This window comes from Ostrinia nubilalis, chromosome 22, assembly GCF_963855985.1.
Source record: "Ostrinia nubilalis chromosome 22, ilOstNubi1.1, whole genome shotgun sequence".
In the NCBI taxonomy this organism is placed as follows: Eukaryota; Metazoa; Arthropoda; class Insecta; order Lepidoptera; family Crambidae; genus Ostrinia; species Ostrinia nubilalis.
Genome location: NC_087109.1, coordinates 5,480,693 through 5,499,789, shown reverse-complemented (window position 1 = coordinate 5,499,789; position 19,097 = coordinate 5,480,693). Strand labels below are relative to the sequence as shown.

Sequence of the window (19,097 nt, the reverse complement as noted above, 5' to 3'; positions counted from 1 at the left end):
TTCAGGCAACTTGTTATATATTTTAATAGCCATACAATAGGGGCTTCGTTTAAATAATTGCAGTCTTATGCTAGGAAACATTATTCTATTCACATAGACACCGCTCCTAGCAAGACTGTCTTGGACGAATGCGAGCGCGACGTGGCGCGACAGATGTTCGCCACACGTTCGCTGTGGTTCGCTTGAGTCACGCGCCGGTCAACCGCCTGTGATATTATTTTGTTTTGCGAAATTGACGAAAATGAGTGAACAGAAAAAGTCGTATTATAATTGTTCGGTATTTGGTTGCTTAAACTCATCATTAAATACCGAATTTTCATTTTTTAAATTACCAGTTGATTCGGGGAGGTAAGTAAGTTATTTATTTGAATTTCAATTGAAATTGAAAGCCAACTCAATTATTAGGAATATCGAATTGTTTTAGAGAGGTTTTAGGAATTATTGGATAACTAGCTTTTGCCCGCGGCTTCACCCGCGTGAAATTTAGTTTGTCACAGATCGTCTTATATGTTATTCAGGGTTATAAACAATAATACTGTAAAGTTACATCAAAATCCGTTCAGTAGTTTTTGCGTGAAAGAGCAACAAACATCCAGACATCCAAACTTTCGCATTTATAATATTAGTTGGATAATAGTGTCAACCACTCAACTAAATACTACTTCCTTCTCGTGTATTTGTTTGCAAACTATTACTATAATAACGTACTAAATATAAATAAGTATACGTGGATATCTGTTATTGTCTTTCTTGCATAGTATTAAGAGTAACATTTTTCTATCATAACGAAATAAACACAACACATGACAAGACAACCCTGGCGCGACGGCCGAGCGTGCGAGCGAGAGAGGTATGCAAAGCGAGGTACATACATGAGTTTACCTTCTGTTATATTTTGTGCTTATAGTATACGCATCGGCGTTGTAACACACTTGTTTATACCATGAACTCTGTCATACGCGAAGGTTCATTAACCAAGTGACAGTTCTCTTTGGTGACCGGGACAGCTCTGACAGTCTAGTTGGCCCGCCGCCAATAAACAAACAACAGTCATAAGACGGTACAGTCCTATCAACTTAAGCTGAGAATTGCATTTGTGTGAGTGATCGCCAAAGGTACAGTTAGTAAAACACATACAAATAAAATTAATGTTTTATTAAAAGGAACTCCATAAAACACTAGCTACCAATTGGGCCGATGTAACGACACTTGACACATCCTTTTAAATAAATAAATAAAAACAGGTCCTCGCTCATCATATTATGCCAATTGCCAAGGCACGAAGTACCTCGACGCTGATATTCTGCGAGCACCGTTTAAATAGAGAGGGTGTCCAGCCAGCCTTACAAAATACAACAAAAAGACAAACAAATTTATAAAATTACAAAATAAAAACAGACTAAAAACTTTTCGTTCACACCTTTAAAATACGTATTCAATTAGCATAAAATTTGTTTCACTTGCCTGCTTAATGGTTTTCGTACAGGAAATTCACTTACAGTAGGAGCCATTTCACTAATATTTGGAACACAATTACATAAAATTACACGTCTATCTGCTAGTTCTGCTACCAGTACCGGGGGTGAAGTGAAGTATGTGAGCGGCAGGGAAGTGACGCGTGGCGGACGCGCCGCGCCTCAGGCCGATTGCCATAAACTAGTATAAACCGGTTTAAACCATGCGCGGGACGCGCCGCGCCTCAAGCCGATTGCCACTCTACACTATCGATGTGCACTCACACAAATGCAATTCTCAGCTTAAGTTGAGAGGACTGTAGTAATGGTAGTAATGCAGCACTTGTATTTTTAAAACTATAGTGACAATGTTTGTTTTATGGGATTAAAGCTATTTATAAAGACGATTAATGACTGACCTCATCGGAGCAAATATTTTTGAGTCAGAATGAGATCATTCTAGAAGTACCTAAGACCTAAGTTTAATTCATTGCTCTGTATCACTGATATTATCATGTATTACTGATATCTACATTATAGTGTGTATGTGCCATCGTTCATCATGCTAAATACTGGCACTTTTTGTTCTAAAATACTTTCAAAATTTTCGCAGTCTAAATGAACTTATTGTTCTATTTCCTTCATCTAACAAGCAGCCAATAGCAAGTTATTTACAATTAGGTCACGTAGACTTAAGTTGGTAGGCTTTTCTCATCAAGTAAACTTATCAACATACACTGTATGGCTTCAGAAACGTTGATTACGTCACAACAAACTTCTTAATATGAGGTTAACTGTGAACTATAAATATAAAAACTTTTCCTATCCGTTAATATACGAGTAACTACTAGTTTAGGCGACAGGCGTTGACCCAATTTTGGTAAATAAATGGCTTGTTACGAAAAAGGGAGTATAATTTATACCAGATTCCTGGAAAAAAGAAAGGGTGAACTGAAAATTGGTTGATACAGTCGGTGTCAAAAGTTCGTGACACCCAAATGTTCAAAAAGTTGACAACACATTTTTATTCCAATTGAAACAAGGACGTGTTACAAACTCACTGACTACGGTACCTTAAGAGCGTTTACGCGAAGCGCGGCGTTTCAAGGGGCATCATTGGAAATGATTCGCGCGCGGCGTTTTTTAATAGTTTTCAAATGTTTATAGCAAAACAATAACAATGAATTATATATCGTTTCAAAGTAAATATTTTAAAGAAGATGTTATTTTATTATATTAAGCTATTTTTATGTTGAATTAAAGAAGAATAATGGTGTAAAAATCACTTTGATTTTTGGGTATTTCACGTTCATTGAATTTGTGATTTCTTATTGTAAAATGCTTAAATCTAAGAATTTTCTCAATTAACTATTTGCCTAAGGACCTATGATATAGGATATAAATGTTTGTTATATCGTTTTCACAATATTTTTTATAAAAATTTCAGCTTGTAAACTGACGCTAAAGTGGAAATTTGAAAACCTGTGTGGACTTATCTTGATAGAATTTTTAAATACTACACTAATCGAAATATTTTCTCAACTAACTATTTAGACGACGAAATTGCCTAATTATTTATGCCTATAACATATTTGTAATGTAACTGGTTAATGATTGTAACGAGTTGAAAAAGTACTGTTTTTGAGCCAAACGGCGTAAACGCTCTTAACGCCCGTATTCACAAGCGATGCTTGCTTAAATGAAGCAGCAAATCGAACGCACAGCGTTGAATAGAGCTCTGTAATTGGTTCGTATGTCACCCTGTGCGTTCACGCGCACCGAGAGACCTCATAGTAATGTTTGTGAATACGGGCGTTAGTGTCACTAACTATTTGACGCTGACTGTACATGAGAGCCAATATTTTGCGAACTTTTACACAGTATTAAAATGTGGTCAAGGCTATATGAAAAAAGATGTTATCATATTTTTTCTATATCACTTTCTTGTTTATCAGAGGAATTAATACTTAACCTTTAACTGGTGACAAGCGGTCTCACAGGCCGGGCGGCGTCAGTGAAACATCGTTTCACCCCCTTCCCCGTACTTCCTATGTTTCACCGCTTCAGTAGCTTCGAGTTTAGTTGTGTCTACGCCGTAGATAAGGATATTTGCATCATTCAGCTCCAAATCGGCAAGTTACATCGATGTAAAGTTCAGCAGCGGTCTCTCAGACCGCATGTCACCAGTTACGTGACATTTTTTTCATACAGGTTATTTGTATTTTTACTGTTTTTACTTGCAATTTATACTTAAATAACTCCAAAAAAGTGCGTTGGATCATTTGTTGTCATTAGTTGGGAATATAGTCCCATACTTTATGAAACGACTTGAAAATTCGACCAGTTGAAAAATATCTGGAAAATCAAGACTCAATTGGGTCGGAAGCCGAATATGTCCCTGAAAACATCGTTCAGGAGCAAAGTGACCATGATTCGGAAGCCGAAGAAAGTGTTTTTGAAGATGAAGGACCAATTGACGAGAATCAGTCAGAAAGTGAAAATGACGGTCCATCTTTATGCCAAACAATAAATGCCCTGACAGCCAATAAAAAATACAAAAGTTTCACCACTGCCAGTTTTCTAAAATGATAGGTTACCTAGGTGTGATAGGTTTTTTTTAATTGATTATTATTTGGACTATAATAAAAAATACTAATTTTGTTATAGTTTGTTGATTTAAATTTCTTTGTTTGCGATTATCGATCTCATCTCTAGTTTTTTTAATTTTATTACTAAATATAATTTAACAGCATGTTCTGCATTAAAAATGATATTTAGAGTTTATTATTTTATTTTAATTTAATTCTTCTATATGCTAATAATCTGTTTTTAAAGATTGTGGTATGCTACCTTACCTAGTTTCTAAGCTACAGTCTTGATACGGTAGCGGCCTCTCAGACCGTACGTCACCAGTTACGTTACACAAAAACCATGTCACCAGTTAAAGGTTAATTAAATTGTAATACGACTTAATGACAATCAAAGGTATAGTGTTAAAAAATGTCATAATTCGTTCCTTACTGTGACATTTTATGAAGTTGAAAGTGTGATATTGCATTTTGTTGTTCCGAAGTGGTGGTAGGGCAAGCTATATTTGGGACTTGTACAAGTGCTCTGGAAAGGGCATAAGTATTGAATTAAATGATTTGAATTCAAACAAAACAATAATTAAGCTGATGTGCTACCGAAATCGACTATTCATTCCAAACAAAAATAAGTAAGATTTAGTACTCATTCATCATTTATGTTACAATATTGCACAAGCGATATAATGTAGCCTTGAAAACGTTATTAATAATGCCTAATCAAGCAGCTATTATTTTACTACGCTAACAAATGATTTAAAACATTTTCTTTTCAGTGTATTTCGATATGACCTTACATGCTTGAATAGACAAAATGTTTATTAAGTATTTTATTTAATAGTGCAAGCAATATCAAATATAGTAGTTTAACATCTATTTATATTAAATGAGAACAGCGTTTTGATAAGATAACTGGAGAATGACTGGACCGATATAGAAATTAATTATCGAAGTACACATTTCGAATGAATAAAAGAATATTCGAATTTTTTTTCTAGAAAATTACATTGTCAAATGTGTAACTACATCGCACGCAAACGACATAACCGTTTAACGTGTGATGGCTTCTATAATTGTTTCTGTACATCATCATCATCTATTTGGTATTCATTTTCCACTGCAGGAGCTTGACCTTCTCAGAGGAGATAATTTTTAGTGAGAAAATGTATGGAATCTTAATGATCTTTTTATACCCGAGGCAAAAGGAGAATTTGGCCTACACTGGGGAGGTAGCTTGATGAGGCCTGATCTTCGCATGTTTGGTGCTTTAGTAACCTACCGATATCCACTAGAAGTGGGGTCCTATTATGCTCTGCCGGAACCACACGACGAATTACATTCACATAGCTAATATTACTTCTATTTTCCCAACAGTACGGAACACTCGACGAAAGTGAAGTCCTTCATGCTGGACGTCCTCTGTCCCCTCATCACAGAATCAGATGTTGTCTCCAACGAGCTCCTCAACGTGATCCTGACGAACCTGGTGGAGCCGAACAAGCGCGAACACAAGTACGCGTACGCGCTCGCTAAGGAGCTCATAGTGAAGACCAGCGAGACGCTGGAGCCATATATTCAGGCGGTAAGAGCTATTTTGGATTGATATTTTTTTCAGCAAATGCTCGCGAGCTTGATTGTGAACAAGCAGTATGACTCGCTAAAAAGCTCTTAGTGAAGATAAGTGAGACTGGAGCCGTATGTTTAGGCGGTAAGAGGTTTTTTGGATAATTTCTATAATTTCAGCTAGTTCGCTTAGCTCGCGAGCTAGTTCGTTTACTAGTTACTGAACTAGCTCACGAGCTAAAGCACGCTTGCGTGACCATTAAAGAACTATCACTGACAATTCATGAATCTGCTCGTGAAGAAGTTTGTGAATTAAAGCACGCGTACATGTTCTTCAATAACTCATAGTGAAGATCTTCGAGACAGCTGAGCCGTATAGACAGGCGGTATGAGCTACTTTAGGTATTTCTGAAAGAAAACGATCAAGTTCGTGAACTAGCTTGTGAAAATTTGTAGAAATAGCTTGTTAGACAAACGAGTTGCTTAAATAATTATACATAATAAAATAAAATAAATAATGTTCAATTCAATACCTTCTCAGATGTCACAGCAAAATGTGCACATTACATACATATCCATTTTGCATAATTATCCACACCTGCTGACCCTGGCTGTTTGTTTAGAGTTTTCAATGTCAACACCAACAAAAGAGTGTGTAGTTACTACAAACAAAAGCGAATGAATACGAAATTACGAATTATTCGAAATATCACGGCATTATACTGCTGCTAAGTACTAAAGTCAAAGGCAGTGTATAAAGGTAGACTTTATAGGATTCTTTGTTGATTACATACATTACCGTAAATATACAGGGTGTCCCGTAATGGAACGTCAAGCCGGAACTGGGTGTTGAGGCAAGTTGTGCTGGTTATCAGAAAAATATAAAAAAAATCTATGTGGCATATTTTCAAAATAATAGGCATATAAAAAAATTCAAAAAATTCTACTCCAGGTGACGGTCTTTTTACTCGTGTTGCCACAAATCTTCACATTTTCCAAATTTACGGGACACCCTGTATAGTGAACTTTAGCCACAGACTCCCAAACCACCAATATTTTTTTAAACCATTTTGTCTATTAATCTACTAAATATGCAGTACGCATGATTTAGTGGTTTGTTAAGGGGATAATGATCAAACTAGGTCGTACCGTGCCTTCTGCCATGTTTTTACTGGCAAATAAGCTATTTGTTTGTTATTTAACTGCCGTAAAAAGTTTTTGAGCGCTTTCGGGTATTGAGTGTTTTTTTTACAACATGTGATGTGTCATTAGATTTATTGTAAGTCTAAATATAAAATGTCGTTAAAATCGCTTCGATTAACGAATAATAAGGCTCTGCTCGATGAAGATCACGAAAAAGTAATACGATGAATATGACCTATTTCCAATATAACGGCAATAATTAATGACGAATTCAAATTAACGAAATAATTATTATTGACGGGATTGCTACCATGTACCTTAATTTCGACACTGTTGCAAGCGCCATGATCACGAAGTAACTGAAGGAACTGGCAAACAAATTAACGAAGAACTTACTGGCAAAATCGTGTCATCCGATAACAACTCCCAGTAGGAACTCGCGTGCGAGCGTCAAAATGAACATCCCGCGAATGTTTATAAACAAGCAACTCGCGTCGGTTCTCGTACAGTCGACTGCACATCCAGCTACGTGCCTTCTTTAGTCGTAATAGGTACTATTATTCAACGAAAATGTGTAGTCTTTGTGCGGTAGACTGTACATATTATCTCGTGAAACATTTCAACGCGCGAGGCGTGAGCACACATATGTAAATACGGTGTTATGTAATGCAGGTGTCAGTGAATCTTCTGGATAATTGGGGTAGTTGTCACCCCCAATCAGTTGACATACTTATTACGAGCTGTTTAAACGTGATTCCCCAAAGATTTTCTATGTAAATGTGACGTCACTTTTTGCAAATTAAACCAGAATCGGTTCCAATTTACGCCATACTCACGGAAGCGAATACACTCATCAATACAAACAACTTTTACATTAAAATGGCAGCTGTATCTTGCAGAGGTTTTTTACGATTTTCTTGTTGACCTTATAGAAAATTACCTGCCTATTATAAGCCTAATTCTATTTATCAGACTAGATGTGCCCGCGGCTTCGTTCGCGTAAAAATAAATTGAATAATATTTCTTTACTGCTCCGCCCCTATTGGCTCTAGGGTGATGTTATAATAGCCTAAAGCCTTCTTAATAATATTCTTAATAATAATTGGGTTATACAACACAAAAATAATTTATCAAATCGTACCAGAAGTTCTTAAGATTAGCGCGTTCAAGCAAACAAACAAACTCTTCAGCTTTACAATATTAGTATAGATGACGTATAGATTGAGACACGTCATACGAATGGAGTCATATTTTACAGGACATAGAACATTATCCGCACACTTTATTCTCCCTTCTAAGCTGACGTTATTTATGGAGTCACTAAGGCTGGGAACACACTATAGTGAAGTTTGTTTGTGAATTTGACAAGTAAATAAAATAAATACACTATAAAGTCGAAGTTTGGTTGGTGACTAATCTGTGGCCAATAAATAAAATTGTAAAATAATTCATTTCAGATTTGCATCTTTATTAGTTTAGTGTTTTTAGTAACAATTATTCTTAGTGTTTTTTGTACACACACAAGTCACAATTTTGAATTTACATTGTTTTATTTTTCATGGCTCTCAAGTATAAATAGTTGTTATTACTTTAGATGTCAAAGTTCAACCCACGCAGAGAACCTATACAAAAAATAAATAAAAAATCTTATATGCTCGAAATGTGAGTATTGTGTAGATTCAGACGCCAGCACAACACACATTTTGAACTCTGTAGTACAGTTATAGAGTTTAATATCTATCGGGGAATATCGTCTTTTCGCGACCATTCATGCAGAAGTAATAGGCAAAGGTATTTACAATTTCATCTAAGTATTAACTTCAGTCGATCATGTCCTTCGATCTCCAACTTAATATGTAGTTGCCTAGCAACCAGCTAAGCCCTTGTAGCAGAGCGTTTACCTTAGGATGAGACTACATTACTCTGTGATGTGATAAAAAATACAGATTCTAATTTATTTTCACTCTTTAGAAAACTCCTGAGCAAATATTATAATAACTTCTATTAATTTAGAAATACTGAAATTCAACAGAATCTACTAATTAATATACCCATGCTATTTCTTAATTTTCGCTAAAGTAGGTAATCCATCTTTTTTGTTTGTTCACCTATCAATGAATCACCCTTTATGCGACTCTTCCTCGCACTCACCCGCACATCTCCCCGTGTTTGCCCCGTTCGTCCAGATCGTCGATGTTACGTCAGGTGCGTAGTTAACACGACCGGTTGTACGTTCATGTTCATCTCCCGTCTCCCGTTCGTATCAGAGCGTCGATGTGACGTCACGGCCGCCAGGTGCCCGGTTAACTTAACCGGGTTATAACCATATCGTTCGCTCTCCCGGTCCTCAGCCTAGTGTAGCCTCAGCCTTATGAATACTTCGATCTATTTTCGTTTCTTCCATTATCCTTTTATATCGGAAAACGGTGTAAATCAAATAAACATGAAGTGTTTTCGAGCAAACAACCTATTATTATACTAGCTTTGAATGTATTTGGGTTAGTGCACGATGAAGCTTGGTTGTTGACTTTTAGGTTTTGATAACGATATCGCAGTTTAATTTGAGTCTTATGCTAACGGGATAAGAGCTGTTTACAATTTTGACGCGTCAATGAACCGAATTGTAAAGATGGTTGATGAAAAATGCAGTGAATTCATTTAACGCATCTGTGTTGTAATACCTACTTTATGTTGAGTTTTTAAACATTTGCTTATCTTTGACTCTCGTAGTAGTCGTTTAACTGTCACTTAATTTTGAACAATATGAAGATGAAATAAGGTTTATTTTTCTCTATACTGGTTTAAGGATTGATTGCTTCAGCATAATAGATAATACACCTTTCTTTTACATACTGATTGCACGTGTTGTCATCAGAGATTGTATTTCGCTTGCAAGCATGGAATATATTATGTATTTCTAAGAATAACAGTGTAAACTTTATAACGTCACTCGATTTAACGACAAACTCCTCAAAACGTCGAATTTGCTTGACTTTATTGGGCTACCTTGTTTTCTATCCGCTCTACCGTGTCACTCTATTTAACGTCCTCTCTCTATAACGTCGATTAATGCTCAGTCCCTTGAATGTCGTTATAATGTATAGATTTTTCACTGTAATTGAGTGAAGTCTAGTGGTTAAAGAATTAATGTCTAGTGGTTTTAAAATGACATTTCCATACTAAACGTCACAACAACAAAAACACTGTTCAACGAGCCTGTTATTAGTAAGGGGGTTAGACTCTAGTTCGTTAGTGTGATATATAAAAAGAAAAATAACTTATTGAATGTAGTTGATAATTTTGTTGAAAAATAGCATGCTTGAATGAATATCATTGTCCGATAAAGAAAAATAAAATCGTGCACGTCATGTTGTCGATCGATGTAATTGAGCCATGATAGACGACAACTTATTCACTCTTTTTTATCTTTTTCTTTCCATATCTGTATCTCTAGCTCACAAGAGATAGCTGGCAAGAAGAGAAACTAAATTCTTTCATGCCCGTTTTCACCATCAATCCCAAATTTTTAAGTAACCCCTATGAAAACAAAATGCCTGTTATGTGTTACCAAAGGGGTCACTTAAAAATTAGGGATTGAACGTGAAAACGGGCATCCGGGAGTTGTTTTTTAGGTGCCGAACAGCGAACTCATCCGAATTAATCTTTCTTCCATTGATCTCAAAACGAATTTATTAGATTATGTAAAATTCGCAAATTTTTACAGGGTTATCCAAAGTACTGTCTTAGACACCAGTCTAAATTGACTGTAAAATAGTTTAAGACACGCAAAGACCTGAAAATAGACATTATTTTTGTCACGGTATACAAAACAAATTGTGTTTTAGTTATGCATAGATCATTACAACATTCCTAAACGATAAAGTTGTTATGTACTGTCGATAGCACAAGCATCAAGCAAAACAACGATCTACAATGTATTTTGAACTTTATATCTTTAAAATAAGGTGCAAACTCAATCAAATAACATTCTTCATTAGTGGTACGTGGGTGTGTTTTCAATTGTGCTTAATTGATATTAACATAAGATTGATTTCATGAGATTGTCAAACATGAATGATATTTGGCTTATCAGTTATCTTTGAGTCATTCTAACGATTTGTTTATCGTTTGACATGAAATACAAAGTAATTTGTTTATAATAAATCGTAGATACTTACTTTACTTACCTATAATACTCGTAACATTATGTCGTTAAATTATTATCTTTTTGTATACTAATTGTGTTATTTTTGTTACAGTTCTTCAACCACGTCCTAATCCTCGGCAAAGAAGAAAAAGAGCTGTTAATCTTCTCCAAAGTATACGAGCTTATCTACGAGCTTTACCAGTGCTGTCCTGCCCTACTTCTGTCAGTACTACCACAGCTGGAGTGCAAACTCAAGTCCGCACAGTTCCAAGAGAGACTCAGCGGCGTCGCCTTACTAGCTAGGATGTTCTCAGAGCCCGGGTCAGAACTCGCCAAACAGTACCCGGGCCTCTGGCGAGCGTTCCTGGGAAGATTCAACGACCTATCTGTACCCATTAGAATCAAATGCGTGCAATACTGCATGCACTTTCTAGTACACCACCCGGATTTGAGGAAAGATATAACGGAAACACTCAAGATGAGACAGCACGATGCGCATGAGCAAGTGCGCTATGAAGTGGTCATGGCTATAATAGCGACGGCGCAGAAAGACTTCCAAGCAGTCGCCGAGTCGGAAGACCTGTTACACTTCGTCAGAGAAAGAACACTTGATAAGAAATTCAAAATTAGAAAAGAGGCCATGTCGGGACTGGCGATGATATACAAAAAGTTTCTGACAGAAGAAAGCGTGCCTCCAGCGACAGAAATAGCAGTGCGGTGGATCAAAGACAAAATCCTTCATGGATACTACATGACGGCATTAGAAGACCGGCTGCTAGTAGAACGGTTACTAAACACCTCACTGGTTCCGTACACATTACCCGCCTCTGTGCGGATGAAGAAGCTATATTACCTTATGTCAAATGTCGACGATAACGCGACAAAAGCGTTCATTGAACTCCAAAAACACCAATTGGCCGTTCGACGCACGGTGGCAGAGTGGATAGAGCTGCATAGGAAACCTCCCACGCCGGCCGTACAAAAGAAAATGATCTCTAAAGTGCTGCACATAAGCTCCAAATTCCTGCCGGAGTCGGTAAAGGCGCAAGAGTTCCTGAACAAATTTTCGTTACATATGAAGCAAGCTCCTGAACTGTTGCAAGGAATGGAGACTATTCTGAACCCTAACGTGAGCTGCGAAGTGTGCGTACGCACTACTGTGAGTATCTATAGTATTTTTATAGTCATAAAAACGTATTTATTAGTAATAAGTAGGCTTTCAAAGAGTCGCGTACACGTTCCAACCCTACTAGTTGTATCGGGACTAATATGGGCCAATGCTGCGAAGAAGCAGCGCAAGAAATTCAGTCACTATTAGTAATTTAGTTATGTAATTTCTCGGAATTCGAGTCAGTATAAATAAATGTATTTTCTACCAAAAAAGAAAAAATAAAGAGTTGTGAACGTTTTTAATTTCATGAACGCCATGAATTCCACGATGTGGGGGTTTTCTAGTGACAACAGCTTTATACTTTGAATTCATTAATCATTTTTGTTGCAGTCAAGCGTTCTCAAGAAACTAGGCCAGCCGGTGATGACGAATCTGTATTACAACACGGTTAAGATGCTCTTAGAGCGAGTGAGCTCAGTGATGATCGACCACGAGTCTCTGCTGATACTGGTGGGCTACGTCGACGGAGCTGTCAAAGGCACCGACCAGTCCCTCGCCGAGGAGTGTGGTAAGTCATTGCTGGTGATGAGAATATGGTGATGATGCTGCTAGAGTGAGCTCGGTGATGATCGATCACCAGTCTCTGCTGATACTGGTGGACTACGTCGACGGAGCTGTCAAAGGCACCGACCAGTTCCTCGCTGAGGAGTGTGGTAAGTCATTGCTGGTGATGAGAGTATGGTGAAGATGCTGCTAGAGTGAGCTCGGTGATGATCGATCACCAGTCTCTGCTGATACTGGTGGGCTACGTCGACGGTGCCGTCAAAGGCACCGACCAGTCCCTCGCTGAGGAGTGTGGTAAGTCATTGCTGGTGATGAGAGTATGGTGAAGATGCTGCTAGAGTGAGCTCGGTGATGATCGATCACCAGTCTCTGCTGATACTGGTGGGCTACGTCGACGGTGCCGTCAAATGCACCGACCAGTCCCTCGCTGAGGAGTGTGGTAAGTCATTGCTGGTGATGAGAGTATGGTGAAGATGCTGCTAGAGTGAGCTCGGTGATGATCGATCACCAGTCTCTGCTGATACTGGTGGGCTACGTCGACGGTGCCGTCAAATGCACCGACCAGTCCCTCGCTGAGGAGTGTGGTAAGTCATTGCTGGTGATGAGAGTATGGTGAAGATGCTGCTAGAGTGAGCTCGGTGATGATCGATCACCAGTCTCTGCTGATACTGGTGGGCTACGTCGACGGTGCCGTCAAAGGCACCGACCAGTCCCTCGCCGAGGAGTGTGGTAAGTCATTGCTGGTGATGAAGAAGCTTCAAGAAAAGGAAGCTCTTGGCCTGTATGTCACCTAATGGTAAGTGATGATCAGGCCGAAGGTGGAAGCGAGCTTCACCCAGAATCCTCAACCACGGAGGAACTGGCTATCTTACCTCTAACTGCCGGAACACAACAATGCTGTTAACATTGTTGTTATGGCGACAGATGATGATCGATTTCAAGCCTCTACAAGCTTATTTTATACTTTCTTTTTAAGTGTGTAAAATGAATATTAATTAAATGCAAAAAAAGACGATAACTTTCGTAACAGTCAAACTTTGTTGGATCTTAGGCCAATTTTAAATTTGTTCTTTACCAAAAAAGGAGATACTCCTAATCACAGAGACACTACTAAATCAATACCTACTTCATTTCCAGGCATAGACATAAAGAAATGCGCCGAGCGCGGTCTGAAGCTGTTAGTGATGCTATCATTCGTGTTCCCCGCACATTTCCTGCACGAAGACGTGTTGAACCGGCTGACGAATCTACTGGAGTTGGACGACGAGAGTGTGGCGCCTCATATACTGGCCGCGCTCACGTTCCTAGGAAAATACAGGCCGCTTAGTAAGTTAATTAGTCTTTTTAGTGCCTTTCTATGGTTCTCGCTACACGTAGACGTGTTGATTTTATTACTTACTGCACGAAGACGTGTTGAACCGGCTGACGAATCTACTGGAGTTGGACGACGAGAGTGTGGCGCCTCATATACTGGCCGCGCTCACGTTCCTAGGAAAATACAGGCCGCTTAGTAAGTCATTCAACCTTATTAGTACTTTGTTCTTACTTACTGCACGAAGACGTGTTGAACCGGCTGACGAATCTACTGGAGTTGGACAACGAGAGTGAAGCCTCACATACTGGCCGCGCTCACGTTTCTAGGAAAATACAGGCCGCTCAGTAAGTCATTCAACCTTATTAGTACTTTGTTCTTACTTACTGCACGAAGACGTGTTGAACCGGCTGACGAATCTACTGGAGTTACACGACGAGAGTGAAGCCTCACATACTGGCCGCGCTCACGTTCCTAGGAAAATACAGGCCGCTTAGTAAGTCATTCAACCTTATTAGTTCTTCGTTCTTACTTACTGCACGAAGACGTGTTGAACCGGCTGACGAATCTACTGGAGTTGGACGACGAGAGTGAAGCCTCACAAACTGGCCGCGCTCACGTTCCTAGGAAAATACAGGCCGCTTAGTAAGTCATTCAAACTGATTAGTATTTTGTTACTTACTGCACGAAGACGTGTTGAACCGGCTGACGAATCTACTGGAGTTGGACGACGGGAGTGTGGCGCCTCATACAGTGTGAGTCACGTTAAAGTGTACATATGAAAATAGATGAAACTAGACCTATTTTTATCGAGAAAAAAGAGGTCAAAAAATTTTTGAGATTTTTTTTAAATTTTTTATAGAATTTTTTTTCTTCCAATTACTTATTGTAAAGAAAACCTAATAACTTTTAAACTAAGCGGTATATCCTGATAAAATAAAAACAGTAATATTGCTAAATAATAAGCAATACTAAAAAATACATAAAATACACAAAAAATGCCAACAAATAATAAAAAATGATACTTTTTGAAAAAAATCTGCTTTCAAATTCGTGTTTTTTTGGATTATTTGATAAATTTCTCCAAAAAATGCCCCTATAACAGGTGGTTTTTATTACTTTGTATTATTCTCTATCGTATTATCTTTGTAAAACCAAAAATCTCATGTCTCTATCCCTATCACAACATTTGCTATGATCGTTTGAACTAAGCCTCTCCGGGCGCGCCATTCGACGCTTCATTAACAACGAAACTGAAAATGGCTCTAGATTTGTAATTTTGATAAAGACAAGTTAGATTTCAAATAAAAACAAAAGATTTCGAAGTAAAATAAGCATTTTAGTTAAAATTAAAATTGTCCCTACCTGTAGCGGAGAATAATGTTGTGGCAGGCCTTTGTTCAAACGATCATAGCAAATGTTGTGATAGGGATAGAGACATGAGATTTTTGGTTTCACAAAGGTAATACGATAAAGAATAATACAAAGTAATAAAAACCACCGGTTATAGGGACATTTTTTGGAGAAATTTATCAAATAACCAAAAAAACACGAATTTAAAAGCAGATTTTTTTCAAAAAGTATCATTTTTTATTATTTGTTGGCATTTTTTGTGTATTTTATGTATTTTTTTAGTATTGCTTATTATTTAGCATCATTACTGTTTTTATTTTATCAGGATATACCGCTTAGTTTAAAAGTTATTACGTTTTCTTTACAATAAGTAATTGGAAGAAAAAAAATTCTATAAAAAATTTAAAAAAAATCTAAAAAAAAAATTGACCTCTTTTTTCTCGATAAAAATAGGTCTAGTTTCATCTATTTTCATATGTACACTTTAACGTGACTCACACTGTATACTGGCCGCGCTCACGTTCCTAGGAAAATACAGGCCGCTTAGTAAGTTAATTAGTCTTTTTAGTGCCTTTCTCTGGTTCTCGCTACACGTAGACGTGTTGATTTTATTACTTACTGCACGAAGACGTGTTGAACCGGCTGACGAATCTACTGGAGTTGGACGACGAGAGTGAAGCCTCACATACTGGCCGCGCTCACGTTCCTAGGAAAATACAGGCCGCTCAGTAAGTCATGCAACCTTATTAGTACTTTGTTCTTACTTACTGCACGAAGACGTGTTGAACCGGCTGACGAATCTACTGGAGTTGGACGACGAGAGTGAAGCCTCACATACTGGCCGCGCTCACGTTCCTAGGAAAATACAGGCCGCTTAGTAAGTTAATTAGTCTTTTTAGTGCCTTTCTCTGGTTCTCGCTACACGTAGACGTGTTGATTTTATTACTTACTGCACGAAGACGTGTTGAACCGGCTGACGAATCTACTGGAGTTGGACGACGAGAGTGTAGCCTCACATACTGGCCGCGCTCACGTTCCTAGGAAAATACAGGCCGCTTAGTAAGTCATTCAACCTTATTAGTATTGTTCTTACCTACTGTACGAAGACGTGTTAAACCGGCTGACGAATCTACTGGAGATAGTGTAGCGCCTCATACTGGCCGCGCTCACGTTCCTAGGAAAATACAGGCCGCTTAGTAAGTCATTCAACCTTATTAGTACTTTGTTCTTACTTATTGCACGAAGACGTGTTGAACCGGCTGACGAATCTACTGGAGTTCGACAACGAAAGTGAAGCCTCACATACTGGCCGCGCTCACGTTCCTAGGAAAATACAGGCCGCTTAGTAAGTTAATTAGTCTTTTTAGTGCCTTTCTCTGGTTCTCGCTACACGTAGACGTGTTGATTTTATTACTTACTGCACGAAGACGTGTTGAACCGGCTGACGAATCTACTGGAGTTGGACGACGAGAGTGTAGCCTCACATACTGGCCGCGCTCACGTTCCTAGGAAAATACAGGCCGCTTAGTAAGTCATTCAACCTTATTAGTATTGTTCTTACCTACTGTACGAAGACGTGTTGAACCGGCTGACGAATCTACTGGAGATAGTGTAGCGCCTCATACTGGCCGCGCTCACGTTCCTAGGAAAATACAGGCCGCTTAGTAAGTCATTCAACCTTATTAGTACTTTGTTCTTACTTATTGCACGAAGACGTGTTGAACCGGCTGACGAATCTACTGGAGTTCGACAACGAAAGTGAAGCCTCACATACTGGCCGCGCTCACGTTCCTAGGAAAATACAGGCCGCTTAGTAAGTTAATTAGTCTTTTTAGTGCCTTTCTCTGGTTCTCGCTACACGTAGACGTGTTGATTTTATTACTTACTGCACGAAGACGTGTTGAACCGGCTGACGAATCTACTGGAGTTCGACAACGAAAGTGAAGCCTCACATACTGGCCGCGCTCACGTTCCTTGGAAAATACAGGCCGCTCAGTAAGTATTTAACGTTCGGAAGATTATAATATTAATATACTTTAACATCTCGGTACATATTAGAATTTGGCAGTTGAAACCTTAAATACAGCTACTCTAAAAGTCCGCCGTCAGCCGAGCTAGGATGCGCGCCGTGATAAACTTTATCGACGTCGAAATGTATAGGCAAAAACGATAAAATGGCGTGATAACCGCTTATCGCGGCGCGCATTCTAGGGCTACTGCTCTCTGAATTCTGCTCTGGAAACCTAAATTAGTACTGAATTAACTGTATGGAAATCTTTAGTATACAGCTGGATTATAGCTTAGGTCGATTCAAAAGTCACAAAGGGGCTACTTTTTGCATAGAAATGCAATAAGTATTTTGACATGTCATTTTATTTTCAGGCGACGCATGTCCAGCGCTGTTCCCGAAACTAATCACACTTTGCAAAGCGTACGCGGAGGTCGGCACGCCCAAACAAGCCAAGAATGCTGTCAGGTATGTCGGTGTTTTCTCTTCTACCTATCTTTTAGGATTTAGCACGTTAAAAGGAAACTAGAAGAATTAATTTTGTGGAAGGAACTACACTGGTCATTACAAAAATCGACCCTCCTGCGACAAGCACTTTCAAACGTATGCATCCCCACTTCCCACTAATATTGGCACCATTTAAAAGCCTAGTTCTAAACTTCATTTCATTAAAGGAAAGGTTTTTACCCCAAAAATGTGTCTGTAGAAGAAGAGAGCAGAGTCACTTCTTCAAAAAATAGATAGTTACGCTTGAGCCAACTTTGATGGCTATAAAACTGTTAAGTTGGGATTAATCGCTATCAATCTGTTAAAGAGGACACGTGAGATCATTATTTGGTTTTATAACCATAAAAATTGGTCTAATTGATCCCAGAGGTGAGCCCAAAGTGAGGTCTTTTTTTTAAGTCACATTTATTGTATATGTTAATCGTTTAAATCGTTTATTAAGAAATTAAATGTGTTTTTCTTTAAGGATATTTATTGGGCTTTCAAATAACTCCAATATTTTTGGGGTACCATGATTGTGTCAGTAGAAACGAGTTTTCCTGTAAAACGTAGGTGGGCCGATTTTTGTGATGACCAGTATATTTCTAAAAAGAATTAGCTAAAGAACCAGTTTCTAAACCTATGTAAATATTTAATTGACTAGTTTTCAAAAGCTACTGGGTCCACAAAGCTATAACTCATACCCAATTCCATCCCAGGTGCCTATTCGTGAACGTACCAGAGCAACGGACGCAGATCTTCACGGAGATCCTGGAGACGCTGAAGGCCACGCTGAGCCCGCACTCGGAACACTACCGCACCGCCATCGTCACGCTGGGCCACGTGGCGCACAACCTGCCCGACAACTTCCCCGTGCACATCAAGAACATCGTCTCCAGGAAGGTAGGATACTTCCACAAGAATCTGACAGCCTGGTACCTCCGTCAAACTCAACTAGGCAGTTGCTACGGTATCTTAGTCCCAAGTGGACCACCTGTTCCAAGAATGTCGTCTCTAGGAAGGTAGGGACACTGAGGCACACGGCCGTAATGTTGCCTCCACCTGCTCCCAATATATGACAGCCTGGTAGTCACAACCTCCCCGTGCACATCAAGAACATCGTCTCTAGGAAGGTCGGGATCCTCAGACGAACAGCTACCACCAGAACCCTATAGTTTAGGCTCCACCTCCTCCCAGCTTCGTATAGCCTGGTCAAACCGAACCAGGCAGCTGCTAAAATATCCAGGTCCCAGTCTCCCAGATGAATCCAACCAGGTAGCTGCTGCGGTTTTTAGGTCCCAGGTGGATTCCTAGATCAGTCAAGGTCTAGTCACCATGATGACTCCCGAGAGACTGTCGTCACTGCGCTCC

The 19,097-nt window shown here is 38.9% G+C and overlaps 1 protein-coding gene across 1 annotated transcript in view; it reads left to right on the top strand.

Annotated features, from left to right (window-relative positions):
- The window catches only part of LOC135083034 (sister chromatid cohesion protein PDS5 homolog A), a 46,203-nt gene that overhangs the window by 13,837 nt on the left and 13,269 nt on the right, over positions 1 to 19,097 (top strand). The window contains exons 5-10 of the mRNA XM_063977798.1: positions 5,414 to 5,621; positions 11,005 to 12,051; positions 12,394 to 12,571; positions 13,705 to 13,905; positions 17,615 to 17,708; positions 18,446 to 18,629. Coding sequence (XP_063833868.1) covers positions 5,414 to 5,621; positions 11,005 to 12,051; positions 12,394 to 12,571; positions 13,705 to 13,905; positions 17,615 to 17,708; positions 18,446 to 18,629 — 1,912 coding nt within the window. The remainder of the gene's footprint in view (positions 1 to 5,413; positions 5,622 to 11,004; positions 12,052 to 12,393; positions 12,572 to 13,704; positions 13,906 to 17,614; positions 17,709 to 18,445; positions 18,630 to 19,097) is intronic.